General features: G+C 42.1%; 3 protein-coding genes across 14 annotated transcripts; all 3 read right to left on the minus strand.

Annotated features, from left to right (window-relative positions):
• Positions 1–1,963: 1,963 nt before the first annotated feature.
• ndfip1l (Nedd4 family interacting protein 1, like) lies at positions 1,964–8,913 on the minus strand. Of its 8 annotated transcripts, none has more exons than XM_076102643.1 (8): positions 8,717–8,913; positions 7,009–7,096; positions 6,109–6,227; positions 4,816–4,884; positions 4,173–4,260; positions 3,826–3,950; positions 3,597–3,663; positions 1,964–3,274 (listed from the first exon to the last, which is right to left on the minus strand). In XM_076102643.1, exons 1-8 carry the CDS (start codon positions 8,744–8,746, stop codon positions 3,171–3,173), a joined length of 690 nt encoding a protein of 229 aa, XP_075958758.1. In that variant the 5' UTR covers positions 8,747–8,913; the 3' UTR covers positions 1,964–3,170. The 8 variants fall into 8 exon arrangements, with proteins under 8 accessions (XP_075958758.1, XP_075958757.1, XP_075958756.1 ...); XM_076102642.1 differs by having other exon boundaries at positions 4,816–4,887; XM_076102641.1 differs by having other exon boundaries at positions 4,816–4,890.
• A 780-nt stretch (positions 8,914–9,693) lies between these two features.
• endou2 (endonuclease, polyU-specific 2) lies at positions 9,694–15,541 on the minus strand. Of its 3 annotated transcripts, none has more exons than XM_076102637.1 (8): positions 15,477–15,541; positions 13,697–13,727; positions 12,958–13,130; positions 12,324–12,429; positions 11,611–11,732; positions 10,976–11,088; positions 10,485–10,638; positions 9,694–10,075 (listed from the first exon to the last, which is right to left on the minus strand). In XM_076102637.1, exons 3-8 carry the CDS (start codon positions 13,057–13,059, stop codon positions 9,821–9,823), a joined length of 852 nt encoding a protein of 283 aa, XP_075958752.1. In that variant the 5' UTR covers positions 13,060–13,130; positions 13,697–13,727; positions 15,477–15,541; the 3' UTR covers positions 9,694–9,820. The 3 variants fall into 3 exon arrangements, with proteins under 3 accessions (XP_075958752.1, XP_075958750.1, XP_075958751.1); XM_076102635.1 differs by having other exon boundaries at positions 12,958–13,133; XM_076102636.1 differs by having other exon boundaries at positions 12,958–13,133; positions 15,453–15,537.
• Positions 14,159–19,399, minus strand: rnf14 (ring finger protein 14). Of its 3 annotated transcripts, none has more exons than XR_012956352.1 (10): positions 19,308–19,399; positions 18,537–18,695; positions 18,271–18,401; positions 17,930–18,119; positions 17,452–17,825; positions 17,138–17,366; positions 16,420–16,592; positions 16,135–16,265; positions 15,814–16,039; positions 14,159–15,541 (listed from the first exon to the last, which is right to left on the minus strand). XR_012956352.1 is itself a non-coding variant. In XM_076102634.1 (10 exons), exons 2-9 carry the CDS (start codon positions 18,685–18,687, stop codon positions 15,979–15,981), a joined length of 1,440 nt encoding a protein of 479 aa, XP_075958749.1. In that variant the 5' UTR covers positions 18,688–18,695; positions 19,308–19,399; the 3' UTR covers positions 14,159–15,541; positions 15,953–15,978. The 3 variants fall into 3 exon arrangements, 2 of the variants coding, with proteins under 2 accessions (XP_075958749.1, XP_075958748.1); XM_076102634.1 differs by having other exon boundaries at positions 15,953–16,039; XM_076102633.1 differs by having other exon boundaries at positions 14,159–16,039.
• Positions 19,400–19,495: the final 96 nt, after the last annotated feature.

Raw genomic sequence — 19,495 nt, forward strand, 5'->3', positions numbered from 1 at the left:
ACACAATCCTTATCGCTCTCTTGCCGAAAGTTAAGTGAGGAGGTCGATACCACTCTGCTGTTTGAGAGCTGTATCCGTCTTCTCATTCAACTGCCAACAGGAAAGCAAGTGTTTTGCCCAAAATGTCAAAGTATTTATTTGAGCCTGAACAAAAAGAAAAAATATCAAAATCTATCTTTCTGTGTCACTAAAAACCTTTTTTATCGAAATCTAAAATAAGCCAGAAAAGTTCAGCATGTCTCTTCGGCTCACTCCCAGGCTCTCTGTAAATCAGAAAGTCTCCTCTTATCTTTTGATAGCTAAAACATGCAAGCAGTGCAGGCACTTGGCTAGCACACATAATTCCCATCAATTACTCCAAGAAATACTTCCGTCTCTGTAAATCGAGGGCAGCTGACAAGACACAGACAGCTCTTGGCACAATGGAGTTATTTTATGAATGACATCTGGATAACGCGAACACCTGGACTGGGTGACCCTGCTGGAGCAGAGGAGGAATGACGTTACAGAGGGATTCGAGTGGACTGAGGCTGAATCTGTGTTCGATGATAAGGAATTTTGTTGTGTGTGCTTTGCCAGAATTTACAGCTGAAACACTGTCAGCGATTCAACCCGTCTGCACCTGGCAAAATGAAGTTTGTTTATCCAGGGTGCTGTGGTGATGTGGTGGTTCAGTGGACTGTAGTTGATGGTCTGGGGGAGGACCTTTAGCCCCATTTGTCTTATTCTCTCGCCTAGCTTTACAGGCTATTTTTGCTGAGAAAAATCGAATAAGTAAAATAAAAAAAGATTATCTTAAAAATACTCATTTGTTTTCTAAAGCTGAGACAGTTTGAGTTCACATTTTTTAGTCCCAGAGCTACTGCACATCTGCAATTTCTGACCAACAGCTGTTTCTGTTTTCTCCAAAGTGAACAGTGCATAGGAAGAAATGACTTCAGGAAATGTGATTTTCAGAAAGCAGTGGTGCAGCAAGTCAGAGGTAAACAGCAGAGGAAGTGTATAGCTTATAGGGAAGAGAAACATTTGTTATTAATGTCACCCGGCATTCAACAGTTGCCTCTCAGCATGCAGTCAAATTCAGAGTTTCCTGTCATCTAATCTTACCACTTTTCTAAAAAAGCATGGACCACATGGAGTGACTTCACAATTAATATCCACCTTAAGACTGGATTTTTGCAAGCATGGAAATCTGGTTTGCTTGACTCCTTTGTTATTCTCTTGAGAATACTGTAATCACATGCTGTAAAATAATCATTTCTAGTGAATTGAAAGTGACATTTTCCCCTCTGTGCCCTGTGAAAGGTGACCTGAAAGGAGCTAATGTCATGTCAACTGAGCACCACTAGAGGCCAACATCCAACCGTGCTGATGTGACACTATACGTGACAGTAAAAGTTTCCAGTGAAACCAAACCCTGTCAGTCGGTGCCACATGTCTTCCAGGTGGGGTGACCTTCACTTCCTGTTCCAACTGCAAGGAAAAACACTGCTGACATGTATAATTAACCGCCACCAGCAAATCATCTCAATTCCTGTGCGCGCGCGCGCACACACACACACACACACCTCCTGCGTGTTACATTTAGCATGGCTAAAAGTACGTCTCATGTCAGTAACTGAACGTCGTGGTCAGCTCAGCTTCCTCTCTCTGTGGCCGATCCCCACCTTTCTGAATCCTCCACACACCAGACACACTATAAAACACTTCACATGGAAGATTGCTTTCTGAGTGAGGTCGAGTACAAATTAAACTTGATCCAAGTCTAAAACAATTTATCATCCACTGGGAGAATGTCAATTCTCAAGTCCTTGATATATTCTTCTAATTTGGGTAGTTTAGAGAAAAATAATTATTTTTCGTCTATGTTAATCTGTTGATTCTTTGAAATGCGTTGCTTTAAAGTGTTCCTAAAGTCAAGCTACACCTGAACGCAACAGCATGGAATGACTTGACTGCAATGTTTGTATGTAAATGTTTAATAAAATCCAGCCGTGAGAGAAATATCTCCTCCCTTTGGTTAATATCAACAAGCGTAACTGAGAGGAAGTGGCATTACTGTAAGCTGAAAACGTTTTTTACAGGGAGCTTATTAACATGTAATAAATAGCTTAACACCAAAATGAACTTTTTCCAGTTTAATTCCAAACATTTTCCAAGCCAGATATTGAAATTCTTCTGAAAAAGAATCATTCCACTTCCACTACAATGAGGATGTACATAAAAAGAATGACTCTTTCAATAATTCATTGTTGGGTCAAAGAAGAAAATAACCTCTGCTCTGAATAACGTATTCCATGTTCTTTACAGGGCGGTTTTTCCAAATCACTTCTGTCAATACGATCTTTTCTTTTCCTCATTGGAGACCAATGAGGGCGTCTAATTGCACATGTGAATGGAGTGACAGCCTATCAGCTTATTCCATTCCTCTCACTGGGTCCTTGAGCAGGGCAGTGATCCCCAGCCTGCCTCTCTGATGACATACATGTGTTATATGTAAGGAAACAACACTCCTGATTACAGTGTGTGTAAGGACCATTTCTAATTATATGAGGGGAAACATGGCCCTCGATCTTCTATACCACCCTCAACCTTTTCAGCGCCTGCACCACAACAAAATCTAATCATTTTCCGTTTTCGGTCTTATATTATCTGAATTATACACTATTTCCCCAAGGGAATGACGCATTAGTCAAAAGGGTTAAAAGCACATTAAACTGGTACTTGAAATATATGAGTTCACACCGAGTAAATCAACCCATAACCCCCAAAATGACCCACTGAGTCCTGGGGCTGAGAGCCATGACATCATCTGAAAGAAGACTGGTGAGAGAAAACACAAACCAGACTGCCCCCTGGTGGCTAGCAGGAGAACAGCTCATGCTGCTGCTACCAACAGGCAGTAAAACGGTAAATAAGGCATTCATTTATACATCACACACTTCATAACTGCAAATAGCACTTGACAGTTCACCACTAACAACTGAAGGGTTTTTACAGCATTTCACTATTTTACACCAAAAAGGGGACAACAGTTGTATTGTCCAAATCATGTCAAGCAGAGGGGGAACGTGTTCTTTTCTCCCGTTGTGATTGGATAAAACCAGACAGTATGTTTCACTGAAAAGGGGGAGAAAAATGATGATGATGAAAACTGGTGGATTGTGAGCTCAGTAGATGAAGAGGACTCGGGTGCGGGGCAGGGTGGAGAAGGTGTCGGCCATCTTGCGGATTCTGGCATAGTTGATGAATCCTCGAAGGAAGAGCAGAAAGCCTGGAGAGCAAAAAACAACAAAGGTAAAGTGAGACAACTGGAAGTGCCATAAAAGGGAGTTGTAATTCACTACAGTAATCTATTGTTAATATCAAAATATTGATTGTGATTATGAGAATTTAGTTAATTTATTTAATTTTAAACTTCCCACTTTGCCCCTCTATGTGCTGTAGTCAATAACAGGATAATTAAGACTCTGTAACGTATATGAGACCTCAACACTGCTGCAGTGGAGCTCCACTGAGCACGCATGTGTCACAAGCAGGACAAAAACATTCGATTCTCTATTTGAATCACTCAAGTTCAGAGGTTGGCTACTTACCCAACACCAGGAACACCCACCACAGCCAGTACTGTCCATCAAAGTAACCGGGGAAGTATGTGGAGAACTAGAAACGCAACAGAAAGGCAGTCAGAATAAGACAACCACTACGGCAACAACATGAACACACCAGAGTGTTTTGTGTTGTAAAACCACATTATATGCGTGCGTGTGTGTGTGTGTGTGTGTGTGTGTGTGTGTGGGGGGGGGGGGGGTCTCCTTGTCATACCCTGACTATGAGGATCCATTTGATTAGGGAGAGGCCAAAGCCTGAGATAGCCCCATAGCGGCCGGCTGCTGAGGTGGTCAGACAGAAGGACAGGAAGAAACCGATCCAGTTGAACAGGAATGCCACTGGACAGAGAGGAAAAAAATAAATAAAAAAAGAGCGTTAGACATGTCAGCAAAAATTAAAAAATTAAAAACTGTGAAAAGACGGGAAATTCACTCATTTGTATCTCAAAAAAGAAAAAGATGTCATTTCTGCACAAATCTAGGAAGAGAAGAGCCGAAGGATGAAAGACGATGATGGGAGAGAAAAGAGAGACAAACAGACGAGTAGGTGGAGTAACTAACTGAAAAAAGTCAGCATGAAGATGCCGTCATTTCCTATCCTCAGCTGATCGGCGTCTTCGAAGTCGTCTCTGGTCACAAAGTCTTCATCCTGCGATAGAAGAAGCGACAGGGGAGCAAAAAAAAAAAAAAAAAAAAAAAAGAGAGAAGAGAGCCGAGTTATTTAAGCATTCACAGAGCTTCACCACAGCCAGGCAGTGGCAGAGCTTCCAAGGACTCTACTTCTATCAAACTATTCCCAGTCAACAAATCAATCAATCACTCTGATAAAGCGTGTGTTTATTTCAACCAATTCACAAAGTACAAAGTAATGACGGAGATCAAAGTGAATTGTGATTGAGCACGGGCAAGCGCATGAGTGGAAACCAAGCTCTGCTCAAAACAGAGTAAATACAACACAAACAACCAAGAGACCGATGGAACCACCACAACACAGCAAGCCCATTTAACACCATCAGTGTCACGTTATCCACAAAGGTCTGGAGTCAGTCACATTCAGTGTAGGAGAACCGGTAGATCAACTAAGCACTACAGCACTCTGAATACACAAACACACACGAAGGGTGAGGAACCGAATACATCAACACGGTGGGCACATCTGCGTTCCCCACACAACACATACTCTCCTCCCACTCCTCCCAGTTACCTCCAGTGAACTGCGAATTACATCGTCAAAAGTCTCCAGGCGCTCCCTGTGCTGAGCCGGCTGCTGCTGCTGCTGCTGAGCGCAAGGCAGCGTGTGGCAGAGAAACACAACAGCAGCAAATCAAACAGGAGGCCCCCACATGCAGACAAAGTGCAATGCATCACAGTGACCACTAGAGGCCAGCAATGAGCTGTCTGAAAGTCATTTCTAAAAAGGCCCGTTGTTTAGTTTCTGATGGATAAGACGGAGAGACTCTGTGGTGAAGCCTGCACACGGGAGGTGAGATTACCGCTGTTGTTTTCTAACACTCCCTCGGGCATTAAATGCAAGTTAATGGCAAGTGAAAATGAAAAAGACAGCTACACAGTAACTGGAAAAGATAAAAAAGGTTCCTGCAAACCAATGCTTTGTCTTTATAAAAGAACATGGATATCAAAAGGATTACACTACCAAAGATGAACAACTGAATTGTAAAGAGGAAGAAGAAGGTTTTTGGCTTTGGTTTTTAGTAACATGTGGTTGCAGCAAAACAACAACAGCTTGAATGGAGATTTCACTGCTTACCCCCCCCCCTTTTTAAATATAAGGCTTATTTTTAATCTGTAAAATATGTCACTATAACACTGTAAAATACTATAATAACAACTAAAGCACCGGACATTAGATCTGTATTTTAACAGTATGAAATCCAACTTCATTATGCGACAGAATATCAAGGAACTGGACCGCTCTTCAGAACTGCAGCGATAATTGTATATTAATATATTTGTATTTTTTCTGGATTTAACTGCTAAAATATAACGGTGTCACTACCTGATAGTATTCCCAACTGCAATAAATTCTCTATTAAGCTACGTCACAGGTTCAATACCATGTAATGTAAACCCTGCATCAGTACAGAACATGTTACAGGATGAAGCTCCCTTCACGTTTCAAATGCTGCACACATATTTACTCAGATTTTACCCAGAAACAAACTCGGGTGCAAAGTGCACAGAGGGTAGTTCAGGGGGCCTGGGAGATTGAGGCATTAAGACATAGACTGTGGTCATTATGTGCAAAAATATTACTGAATGTCATTTAATCAGAGATAATAAATGTCACGTCGGAAAGACAAATAGACCCGATCATTACTGAAGACAGAACAAGAAGAGAAAAGCTTTCCATCGCAGGGTGCTAAACACTTCCTGCCTTGCAGACAACACAGGAAGTGTTTGGGCACACAAGAAGCTACAGTGTGCATCATGAATGTGACCACAAAAAAAAAAGTGAGATACTCACTCTCCCAGTTACCAGGGGAACAGCAGTCTCAGTCTTGGTTCTTTCTGCCTCGTCATAGGAAGGCAGCGTGGTCGCTACGCTGTATGATGGCGGCTTGGGGAAAGCCCCGTCTTCCTTGTAGTCAAAGTAGGCTGAAGGAGAAACGGCACAGTTTCACAAACTACAGGCTGAAGTTTTACATCACTCGTCACTGCACGCAGCTCTGCAAGTGGAAACGGGCTCAAGACGTGGAGGTGATCTCTGAACTAGAATGTCCCACTAATCCCCAAACTGACTTTTTACATTACAATAAAAGGGCTGCTTATGCAAACGAGACAAATCTCTACGGGGTGAGAATGTGCTCATAGAGCAAATGTTTGACTGCTGTTCCGGAAGAGGGTTAAACATGTACGAGTCAGCTATTACATCCCACAGAGAGGCCGACCGACGGTCACGTTCTCCCAGTTAGACTTGTATTCATATCATATCGATAATTAAAGCCGATCAATTTTATAGCTTTGAATCAACACCTTCAGTATTTGGATCAAGAAAGCTCGTGAAAAATAAAATGAGCTAAATTTAGAAGGCTATAGCTGTTATTTGAGTGTACATTTTGGTAAATATAAGTATAGGATTGGACTCAGTATCAGCAGATACCCAATATTAAAGCATCGGACCATCCCTGAAGGACCAATTTATTTCTGACCTGAGTTGTTATTTATTTATCCTTTTGGTGCGGTATACAGCAGTTATAAAGATATCAATATTAACACCACATACAATGCCCTTGTGTTCTTTCTGTAGTCCACCGTTATGTATCATTCACTGGCTCAAGATATCTTAAAGCGCCGTGTTTCCTCCGGTTATCTCCACGAGCCACCATTGCAAATCCCCTCAGCACCAGGGAAACATCTGGATGAGTCACGGTCTTACCGGCATTGTCCACTGTGATGCTGCTGTATGGAGGCGGAGCGTCAGCTGCTACCTGTGGACTCTCCTCTGGGTCCTCTTCATTGGGCAGCTGTGGGAGGAGGAACAACCACATCCTGGTTCATTTACAGGCTCACAGGGAACCTTAGGTGCAGGCAAACACTGTTAGCTCCGTCACTGGTACAAAGTGTTCCAAGCATGTAGAACATTAAAAATGATTGCTCATTTCTGTCTCTTATTAAAAGTTGGACACACGGGACTCGGCCACTTACTCTTGAATCAGCTAGATTTTAAAACCGAGATTTGATCATCAGCCAGGAAAGACCACGGAAATAGTGCCGAATACCAAGCGGGAAGTCAGGCTGTCCTCCACCAAAGAAATGCTTAGTCGATTAACACTCTGTTTCTCTCGTGGTCCTATAGTTTCCTATTAAGGAACTGTAATCCCACCATAAGATTACATTCGAGGGAAAATGGGGACAACAGCAACTTGGAACTGGCAACTTGTGCATTTCCAAATAATTAACTCCAATCACTCTCTAGCTTAACCCAGTGAGTCTCTAAACCTTAGTTGTTTCCTGTGAAGATGGAAGTTTATTTTGAAAAGACAGTATGCATGTAACAAGCGAAAACAGACTCATGTTGCTGGACTTTTGCAGGAAAAACGCACGAAAAGTGAGGAGTAATATTTCGTAAGATATCAATAAAACGGGGATGAATTTATATCATTGTATAAAGAGTGACATGAGAAGATCAATCTCATGTCTGTAAGTTAAATCAGCTATAATCACTATTTTAAAGTGATTAGTGACTCGTCTAAAACATTTTAAAAAGGAATAACTTCAACAGAATCATTCTAGACACTGTAGCTTCTTTACATTCTATTAGAATGTAAAGAATTACATTCTGATACAATGTAGCTTCTTTACATTCTATTAGAATGTAAAGAAGTTACAGTGTTGCCTTTTCTTTTCTTCCCACAAGAACGTAATTTTGTCAGGTTGATAAAAAAATGTCACTTTACTTCCTGACATTATTGTTACTTTACTAGAGCGACACCTCTTTCATTTAATCTGTGGTTAATATTACAAATATTGGTAAGTGCATCTTTTAATCACATACACCAAGATGGAGGAAATGTTACATACTGCCCACTATTATAAGACTCTAATGAACTCCTTTCATTTGACATTTTCCTTTATTGATGCAAATAACACATTGTCCCGTGGCTGCCAGACGACAACCAGGTGATCAAACTGATTGATGTTTATTTCTGTTGCAATCATTTCCTGTAAATTCCTCTTGAAATGAACAACTGATTATAAGGTCAACAAACCAGTCTCTACTCATTTAATTTTTAATAAGTAGGCTATAATAAACCTCGCTGAACAGGTTACCCAGTGGATTTAGATGACCACCAAACACGCCCACTCGCTGTGCAGTGGGTCATGTGCCACATCCAAACACGGAAAATGTTAGCGTTGGTGTCACGCCAACAGCCATCTTCCACCCGATTGAAAATTAAACGACATGAATCGCAAACACATTCGACCTAATGGACGATAATCACAATGAGATCCGTTTTCAGGAAGGTGACACCGTCAGACACAAGTGTTTGTCATCGTCTTTAACAGCATATAAAGCCGACGTTAACACGTGATGTTACATCTTTTAACGCGTTAGCTGCTAGTTACCGATAGTGTTTCCATACCTGCTGATATCTGCCGCTCGGTTCAGCCATTCCGGTTGTTTGGACGGTTGGGAATCAACAACAGAGAAGAGGAAGGAGCCGACGAGACACCAAACGACTACTAAATTATATAACAGTACAAACTGTAAACTCAGTCTTCGCGAAAACGAAAACCTCGACTGAACAGCGGTCGCACCACAGCCAAGCTACAATTTGTTAGCATAAAACACAAGACTTCCGGTTATCTTCTTTTTTTTTTAAAGATAAAGTCCAGAATGAAAACTATAAATAGTAAAAACGCTGAGTTTTTTGTGATGTACAATGTAGTCTACATTTGTGCTACTATATATATTCAGTCCATCTTTATCGTTAAGAAATGTTATCATTTTTGTTGAAATATGGAAAGTTCTGATGCTTTTATTTTGAAACCGTAACCGGATAATCTCTTCTTCATTCCTGCCAACTTGATAAAGGTCTTGCTCGCCAATTGATTGACGTCATTGGCCACAACAAACCCTTTACCGCCCCCGTTTGGAACAAAGTGAAACAACTATCACTATCTATAACAAGTTACTGACAGAATCAGCTAGGAAAGTCTAACCGCTGGGGAAATTTAAATACTAAGGAAGATTAAATACTGAGTAAAAGTCAATCATCTGTGGTGGATGAAATACTCAGATCCTTTAGCAATACCACTGAAATGCTCAGTTTAAAGTAAAAATCCTGCTTCAAAAATGTACTGAAGACAAAAATATTAGCATCAAAATATACTTAAAGTATCAAAAGGAAAAGCACTCACTTTGCAAAATGCAAACTATCATGTTACTGTATTATAATTATTGGCGTATTAATGTGTTTGTCATTTTAATATTGCAACTGGTAATTGTGGGGATGATTTATATTTTAATGTATCATTTGAATACAGAAGCATGTAGCGAGAGAGAGAGAGTTGAGAAAATATAAATTTCTTTCGGCATCAGCAATAAAAACAATTTCAATTTGGTCTTGTAAGGTTTTATTGTATCTTTATCTAAAATAAGAAGACAACAACAACACCTGTCACACTTTGTATGCATGCTCAAGTGTTGGAGAAGTTATGTCTCAGACTGATTACTAGTCAAGTTACTAGGTAGGTTTCCGGTACTTAAGGAGCACAGGGTAAGTGGTGCCGATGTGCTTTTGGTTGTAGTGGTGGCAAACGATCTCCACGTCGTAGAAACTGAACTGGACTCTGACGCGCTCGTTGGGCGAGGTGAGGAAACAGAGGGTGTAGAGGGCGAACTCAAACTCGGGACTGACGCCGATGAAGATGCTGCCCTTGGGCTTTATACCGTCCTTCCAGCTGAACTGTAGGGCCAGGATGTGTTTGTTCTCGTCGGGCTGCAGTGAGAGAGAGAGAAAAAGAATCGGCAGGTGATGAGTAATATTGAAGATGATGGTGTCCCTTGGGTCCAGTGCTAAACTACAGGAGACTCCTTGCCATGTTTAAATAGAAAATGGGCCCGAAAATGCCCAGAAATTTGCATTAGACTCGGGATAGAAAGAGCTGGGCAGAGTGAGAGAAGGCAAAACGTGGTCATAGCAGGATGTGAGGTTTCTCATCACCGTGCAAGAACGATGATGTGAGCAAGAGATTAGAGAAAGAGTGCAAGTCAACTTTGGAGGAGTTGAGGAGACGAGAAAGGACAGAAGAAAGATTTGTCAGATATGCAATACAGATACAGCAGTGCTGAACATATATTCAGTCCCCCATCGAGGTCCAACTTAAAAAGTAACAATTACACCGTACCTGGGGTGAATTTGCATTGACGCTGTAGCCTTTGTAATCGATGTGTCCCAGCTTCTCCTGCAGGTAGAGCTGGATCCAGTTGTGAAAGCCGATGACAGTCCTCCCTCCTCTCGTCTCTCCAACAAACACATGTTCAAATCCAGAGGAGTCAGGCCTGGTGGGAGACACGCAGACACATTGGCTGATTTGTTGTCGAGCCGATGTAGTGTAGGCTCAGTTCATTTAAAGGCAGATGGAACTCTAACCTTTGCGTCTTGGCATCTATTTAAACGACTAAATTGTATTAACTTGTGTGCCATTTGGACAAAGTGTGGTTCTTAGTGGCTGTTTCCTTCCTGAACGTGCAGCAATTATGCATTTTTCAGTAGTTCACCGCGATGCTGACTGGATGTGTTAGACAGAGCCAGTTTCTCACAGTAAGAAGGTTACCACCGTAGTGCCAGATTCCACGGGTGAAGTTATATTTAGGTGCTGTGCCAGATTCCACCCACTTGCTGGATCCTCTCCTCGCGTAAAGTTCAAACCAGATCCTGTACAGCTGCTCCTTGAATTGTGTCTCATCCTTTGGAGAGAGGTGCTTCTCGACCAGGTATTTATGAGCTAGCTGCAAACAAATAAGAATTTACTAGTGAAATGTTTTCATTTACATTTGAAATGTCTCAACAACTATCTGATGGATTGCCAGTACATTTTGTGCAGACATTCATGGTTCCTAGACAATCAATCTTACAGACTTTCATGACCCCCCCCCCCCCCCTGACTTTTCATCTTCCACCATCATCAGGTGAAAAACATACCACCTGCAAAACTAATGATATCCCCATCAGCCTTCTATTGTACTTTTTTGGTGGCAATAATGAGTAAATGTTAGCATGCTAACTTGCTACATTAAGATACTGTACATAGTGAACATTATACATGCTAAACATCGATCAACTTGTTAGCTTTGTCATGGAGAGCATGTTAGCATGTTGGCATTAGCATTTAGCTAAAAGCAAAGCTGTGTCTGTGTACAACCTCACAGAGTCTGTAGCATGTGTGTAGACTAATTCAATCATTGTGAGAGTCAGTTTAATTGTATTATAGGATTATTTAAAGGGTTATTTCCAAACGTCCCAGCAGGTACCTTCATAGTGGGACTCTGAATGATGGAGTCCAGGAATTTGTGGTTCTCTGCCACCTCCTCAGGGGTTACAATTTCTGGCTCGCCGGTGTCACTCACATAGTTATCCAACAGGGAGATAAAGGCTGAAGAAACAAACACAGACACTCTTCAATAAGGGATTGTGTTCAGTCTGGGACATGGATATAATGACAATTATGAAAGCTGAAGCAGGTTGCTAGAGACCATGGAAAATCCTCCTTTTTTTTCATGAGGGCAGCTGCCTCAGAGTGAACTCTGATTACCAACTGTTACATAATTCTCCAATAACTCCTCTGTGTGAGGACAACATGATACACAGCATAAATCTGCGGAAACATCCTGAGAAAAGAATTGTCCGAATGAAGCGTTCTTCAGCAGTTTTCACGCGTAGGAAGATTTAAAGAAGCCAGTGGTTATAGAGGAGCATGTTTCTGCACCCAGCGCAGTGAACTCCGCATGCTCTGTGGTTATGCAACATGCCACTGTTCGTCATAAGGAGATTATGAGTAGATGAAGAAGCTTTACTCTGAAGGGGAGGCGAGGAGGATGGTATCAAACTGGTATCAGTTTGATACCAGTTTGATCAGTATCAAACAGTACAGTGGAATGTGTGAAGAGATTACGTCAATTCAAACATTTTTGACGCAGCATTTGCGTACGATGAAGAAAGGATAATTCACTTTTAATGCACTTACCTAAAAAAGTCTCCTTTTTGAAAAGGTTCTCATCGACAAATGTAAACAGAGGATACCCGGCTCCGTCATTGTTGTCGTTGATGCCCATGCTGTCTCCAGCTTTGCCCTGCAGCAGGAAGAGAACCACTCAAACTTAATAATTGGACTCGTGCATGTATTTATGGCACATCTCAGATGCTTTATTTGCTTGCTTTCGTGCACTGCGAATGCCGCCGGAGATACTTTTGCAACACGGATGCACTGCCACAGTGTAAAACAATAACCAAACCACCTAACAGTAAAAAATATATATATATACAGGTGATACAGAAAAGCTGCTACATCAAACAACAGAACCAAACATAGATATCAAAATGTTCTGGTGTCTAATCTGAGCTGGCGGTTGAGATTAAGACCACATTCCCCACAATCCTCATTGCTCCCTGTCACATGTTCTTTACCTCTCCAGTAGGGTTTCTCTTTTCATACTAAAGTTGGAAAGCACATACAAAGTATCTAGTATATATATAAAGTATAAAGTATATAGCTTGGGTATATAGGTTAATGTCTTCGGCACCGACTAAACTACACATAACAAGCTGTGAGCCATGGTTAATGAAGGCCTCATGCCTGAGAGTGTGTACGTGTGGTGCACCTGCAGAGAGATCCTGTAGTCTTTTCCGGGTTTGAACCTGTTGATGTCATTGTCCCACAGCTCCTGCACCATGGCCGACAGCTCTCTGTCACTCTCAATCATGATGCGACCGCTCCGTTGTGTTCTTGGTCCCGCAGTGGATGAGCTATGGATGGTCTGGTCCCAGTGGATGTCTGCTATGGGAGAGTTAATACAGCTTGGTGTTAACAATGGTGGACAGTAACAAAAAGCACATTTACTCCATGAACTAAAGTACAATTTTGAGGTGTACCGGTACTTTCAATTTGATACTTTTTCGTTTTTTGTACTTAAGATACTTAAGATTTTTGTACTTAAGATAGTTTACTTGACTATTTCAGACTTTTTAGTTGTTTTTCAGTTTTGTTTTTACATTCATTTCAGAATTTTTATCTGACTAATAATAGAAAGCCATCGTATCAGAAATACCACAGTAAAAGTGCTTTTAGAGTTATTTAGCACCTGCTTCTTAGATAGATAGACAAATTGATCGATAAAGTTTTACACACAATCACAAAAGGCGATCATCAGGTTAATGTGTAGTCCACAGCATTGTAAAAACATAGTAGCTTCCCCAGCCAGACAGCTCATCCATCCAGCTTCAACATCACCACTGCATTCCACAAAAACATGTCCGACAACAGAACATCCACGACACCGAGCTCTGGGATCCAGGCCCCGGGCCGCTTCCCATCAGCCACCACATCAGAGATCCACTGACCTTATTACTTTTGAGTCTCGTCCTGCTGTTTCTGGTTCAGAAAAAGGAAGGAAAGAACGAGTGATTTGGGGGTTCCTCAGTGTCGGTCAGGTGCTGCTGCTTGTGGTTTCCTGAGAGCAGGTGTCTTTATGGGCATAGTAACAGTTCAGTCAGTCAGTCAGTCAGTGTGTGGTGAAAGACAAGCAGGGGCTGGAGGGGGGGAGGGGGGTCACGGGGATGGGACAGGACAGGAGAGAGGGGCCATTTTAAAAGGGTTGTCCCCTGTCAGCAACTCTAGCCAAAGGGATTACACCATGTTGTCGTCTCTTTTCAATCTCAGGCTAAAACGTGGGCCCTTTGTTTCTTTAGTGTTGCATTGTTTCTCTTGCTGTCACAGTGTAACCTCTGGATTACAGGGCAAATGTGGGTCATGTTTCAGGTAACAAGGTGTTCTAAAAGCTCACTTAAAGCACGACACAGAGCTCGGTTTTTCTTTTTAATCCAACAGAAAATTCTCAGTCGTGTTAACATTTATGATTTTGCAGTTTCATTTGTCGATCTTAACTCTTGATATTTTACACATGATTCTGTGTTTCTTCCTGGCATGAAGCACAAACCTAACGAATTTGACAGCTATACTTTTGTGAATGCAGTTTCTTTGTTACTCAACTTTATACCGTTGGCCTAACTCTTGTGTCTTTCGGTCACAAGTCAAAAGAGTTTCATCGACAAACTGTAAAGTGGGAACATTTATTTTGACAAAACTTATGCCCAATGAATTTTAACAGAAATCTGCAGGTCCTGTTTTCACATGTTTCTTATATGAGACATGAAGTGACAGCGACACTGAAGGGAAGGTGGATCCGTGTGCATTCTAAAGCAAATGATTGTCTTCATAACATACCACACCTGCATCCATGTTTAAAGCAGTCTGCACTTTTAATGCAGTGCGGAGCAAATCATTCAACGTTGATGAAGAACAGATTTAAGGGTTAAATTTCAAACAGAACTGCCTCCATGAGACCGACTCCTTTTTGATCAAATGCAAACTAAATATATATAATAAAAATAAATTAACATTATACAAAATACTTTTGTATCTCTAGACATTATCAAGATCATACGGCCTCTCTTTGACACTTAACTTTGGCAACATTCAAGTAACAAGTTGTGCAAAGGAGGGTGTGTATCGGGGTTGTTTTACCGAGTGAGGGTCTCCATTCTCACACCTCAGTCCCTGAACGACTCAACACACAACATAATCCCAATCCCAGGAACCCCATCAGAGGACCGACTGTCATGAACAATTACTGCGGTGCCCTCCGTTAGTCTGTACGGACCAACTTGAAACCCTTTCTCCCAAAACCAATCTCATAAAAATTCTTCTTTCCAACAAGCCTGATTTCAATCGTATCACGTGCAAATGCGCGTTTCTGTAAATTAACTCATCATGAAAAAGCAAATACTACCATTCTGGTAGTCAACCAACAAAACCTAGGTATTTCTGTAATTATGTCCGTGATATTAATCCACAGGTTTTTCCTATATTTATGTTAATCCTGTATCATGTGTGTGTGTGTGTCTCAGTTAGATTTTTAAATTCACTAAATACAACTGGAAGTTGGTCTGAAGAAGAGTTAGCGGTTAGTTAGCGTCATAGTTTTGACACACGACAGAGAAACAGCCAGCGGGTAGATACTGAATATGACAAAGAAGAGCAAACATAGTTATTCTTTTTGCTGCAACGCTCAGTTGATAGCGAATAGTAAGCAAACACCTCGACCAGTGGCTCCAGTATCACCTGTTGATCATTACTGTGAATGTCGAAACTCATCATGAAAAAGTCCAATTTCGGAGAGTAGATATCTAGAATAGAGTAGAGAGAGAGAGACTTACATTTCTTTTTTGTTCTCTTTTGAAATAACAGTCCAGTCCTATGACATCATATCTATAAGATTCATTACCACCAACAATGTATTCTTGATGTTTTTAAGAAAAATGTCCACAGTTGTTCCTCCGTTACTCTCTGAGATTAAAACTAAAAGGGTTCTTTCCATTTCCTGAATACCTTATGTACATGAAATCTGTCATTATGTTAAGCATGAACAACTGACACACAGACATTGAATGTTTTATACCCAAGATGCCTGAAAACATAATCTTGTGGCACCACGGTACATGTTGTATTTGCACTGTTGTGCGCTGACGCAGGCATAGTTAGTGTCACAGGTGAAGTGATGGTTTATGGGGGATAAAGTGCATTCGAATGGAGCATACAGCGGCTAGGTGCGGCGCGGGGGTCGTCAGTCCTCCTCATCGCTCCAGAAGGCATCGTCTTCATCGAGATCCACACCTTGGAAGAGTCTGCAACAGGGAAAAGAGAGTTCAGACGTCAGAGATGTACACTAAGCGTCGGTGACTACTTGGCTGGAGTGGTGAACAGAGAGAAGATCACTCACTGGTTGTAACAGAGTGACTGTGGGTGGTTAAAGTGGATGTACGGGTTGACTTTGCTGAGGAGGCCCAGGCACAGCCAGCAGAAGTATTGTTTACAGGAGGTACAGGTCATCTTATTACAGCCGTCCGCTTTCTGGAAAGACACAATGAACATGGGGCTCTTCAGGGGACAGTATGGAAGAGATGATAGCATATATATAGATAGATAGATAGATATATAGAATAAATGTTTGTTTCATTTTCTAAAGAGGCAGCAGTGCCCCCTGGTGGTGAAGTCACAGCCCGACCTGTATATTGGTTCCACAGCGCGGGCAGCATTTGCAGTTCTCATTGAGCCAGTCTCTGCTGAAGGACTCTTCCACTGCTTTCTGGATCACCCTCTTCCCGAAGCGTTGCTCCATGAACTTTTTCCCCACAGCGGTGGCCGACAGGTACTCGTCTCTGAGGTTACGCAACTCATCTGTCGAACGAGGCAGGAAACGGGGACAGAAAGTCAGTTGTTGACGTGAATAAAATGTAACTCCTCAACCATCTTTCTGCAATATTCCACCATTGCAGTACCTGAAAAAAGTACTTTTTGACGTGTGTTTAGCTTCCAGAATTGAACATTACAACTGTACATCTTAGTTAACAGTCACAGTGATATCTAAAATACACCATCCAATTAGTATTAAATATTGCAAATAAGTTAATTTCATGAGAGTCTTAACTCTTTTTACCCAAAGAGATTATCTCAAAAATGTAACTTTATTAATCCGCATAACTGTAGAGCATTTAGATGGCTGTTGATGTCCAACATAAAGTGCCAAATAGAATGAAACATGACAAAACAGGACTAAGTCTCACATTCATACAGACATGCAGTACATCAAGATAACTTGATACTGAATTTAGAACAAAAAAAAATGCCGAAAATATGAAGTAACAGTTAATTAAACGTGTTAGAACCAGATCCAGAACATAAGTCTTGTATTGACACATGTAATGTATTTCCAGTTCCATTACCTGCAGGGATTTTACAGTGGGAGAGGCCGTGATAGCCCAGCTTGCACAGCGTGCAAAAGGCGTACTGGCAAGCCGAGCAGATCCCCATGGTCGAGTCCGGCTCCACCATAACGGCGGTGGCGCAGGACTGGCGGGGACAGTAGACCACGTCGGCCATGAGGTCCAGACTGGACTGGAGCAGCAAACGGTCATAACGGGCAAACAGCTCCTCGTCCACCAGCTGCTTCACCTGAGAGATGAAGACAGAGTGATACGGGTAAACTTAGATCTTCAGACAAGCTCACAGACACACATCGACTTTGCTGCTCTTTTACCTGCGATGGTGTGGCTATGGAGGTACATTTGGGCTCAGGGCAGTTAAGGCACTGAACGTTGCCGTCCCGTATTTGGATCTGGAAGTATTCCGTCATGCAGGCCTTGCAGTAGACGTGCTGGCACTCCTTAAAGCAGAGGCAGTTTGAGCCCAGCTTCTCCACGAAGCAGATCCCGCAGCCGAACACCTTGCTGTCGAACACCCTCTGGCGCTGCTCCTCGTCAAAGTCCAGGAGCTGAGGTAGGAGGTCAGCCCGCGGGTCCATCACCAAGACGGCCCGCGGGTCCATTTGAGAAGACAACGAAGACTTTTCCTTCTTCGCTTCTCTTTTCTTCTCCTCCGCGTGTTCACAATGACTCCCACTCTGCGTCAGAGCTGAAGAAATAGAAATTGATAAACATATTAGTCACTGAAAAAAACAAAAAACACTACATTAATTTAACAAAACACACACACACACACACACACACACACTGTACCTGTGGCTGCTGGGTCTGTTTTCCTGCGCTCACCACACGCCTTACTTCCTCCCCTGATGACTTCAAGAGGAGACTGGATGCCCAGAAAGTCCAGAACCTCCTCTTTGAGGAATTGGATCCACATGAAAAGAATCACACAGCCTTGGTTCTCCTCATACAGCTCGTCCAGACGTTTGCACAGGGAGCTCATCTGAGGAGGTACAATGGAGCAGATGTTGAGAGTGTATGAATGGTAAGGAGACAATAACTCCTTTTTCAAGGTGAAGCCACTCGCTTTTTCCTTAGTCGACTCTCAATTTGAATACTTAACCAAACCTGTACAGTGACGTAGTGATCCTCACCTGTGCTCTGGTCATCCATTTAGAGCTGAGAGTGAAGACCGGCGAGGACGTAGATGGATAGTCTGCAGGAAGCTCAAAGTTGAGCACCAAAGGAGGTAAGAAGCAGACGTAATACTCAGTGGGGTTCTCTCCTGCAACACACAGAGAAGATTTTAGTTACATTCACAGTGACAGAGAGACCGATACATGTGCCTCATCTACGGAATAGACCTAAGGCAAAGTGTGAGAAGTGCCGACTACATCCAACAGCTCAGTGACAGCTGTACCTTTGACAACAACTTTGAAGTCAGGAGGGAGCTCCAGACAGAGTTGGATCTCTCCCCCCTGTGCAGACTCTGCCTGGTGGAACTCCTCTTCATCGTAGATACTTGCTAAAGCAAGCAGCTCATCCTCCTGGGCTTCCTTGTCCTCGGACATTTACATTCCTGAAGAACGATAACAATACAAGCAACACAAGGATGTTAGCCAGGACCAAACTACCACACATCACATACCGGTTTATCACGAGCTACTATCAACACCTTGTCTAGCCTGTCATATGTTGATTATTTAGTCTAAAGTTAGTGCATTCCCATTTAGTCAAAGCAGAACGCTAGCTACGTTAATGGTGTCGCAACTTCGCCGTCACAGAGCGTCAGCTTGCCTTTAGATAACGTAACATTACAGCCTGTGGCCTCAGAGTTATTAGCACGCTAGCTAGCAAAAAGTAAACTTTATTCATTTTAAAACATGGTCGATATTATTCATAAATGTGTATCTCGCCAAAATAAGATGCGTGTTGTTGTTGGACACATGGGTAAAACTGGCAAACTTTCCCGCCAACATACAAGTTAAGCTAGCGAACTAGGAAACTTAAGTTAGCAGCAGTGCTAAGCTAGCTAGCAACGTTAGCTGATGTCAACAGTGACTATGGCTACAGTCTCTGTGACAACATCAAACCGTGGCAACACTGCTTCCGTACTTCTGAGCTAAGCTACATCATACTAACATAAGTGCGGTGACGCAGAACATATGTGGAAAAATAACGCGTTTCTCACCTTTTCAGACCAAATACTAGTGAGTCCTGCCCTCTGACTGGTGCATGACTGGAGGCAGTGTGGGTGTGACAGCGACGCCTGCTGGGTGGTTCATGCACTGCAGGCTTAATTCATTCAAACCACGCTAATAGCGACACATCCTTTCATGTTTATTTATTAATTAAGGGTATTTTATATTTGAGTATTTA

The sequence above is a fragment of the Anarhichas minor genome, unplaced genomic scaffold (assembly GCF_050575085.1).
Source record: "Anarhichas minor isolate MPS153535 unplaced genomic scaffold, ASM5057508v1 ptg000027l, whole genome shotgun sequence".
NCBI lineage: Eukaryota > Metazoa > Chordata > Actinopteri > Perciformes > Anarhichadidae > Anarhichas > Anarhichas minor.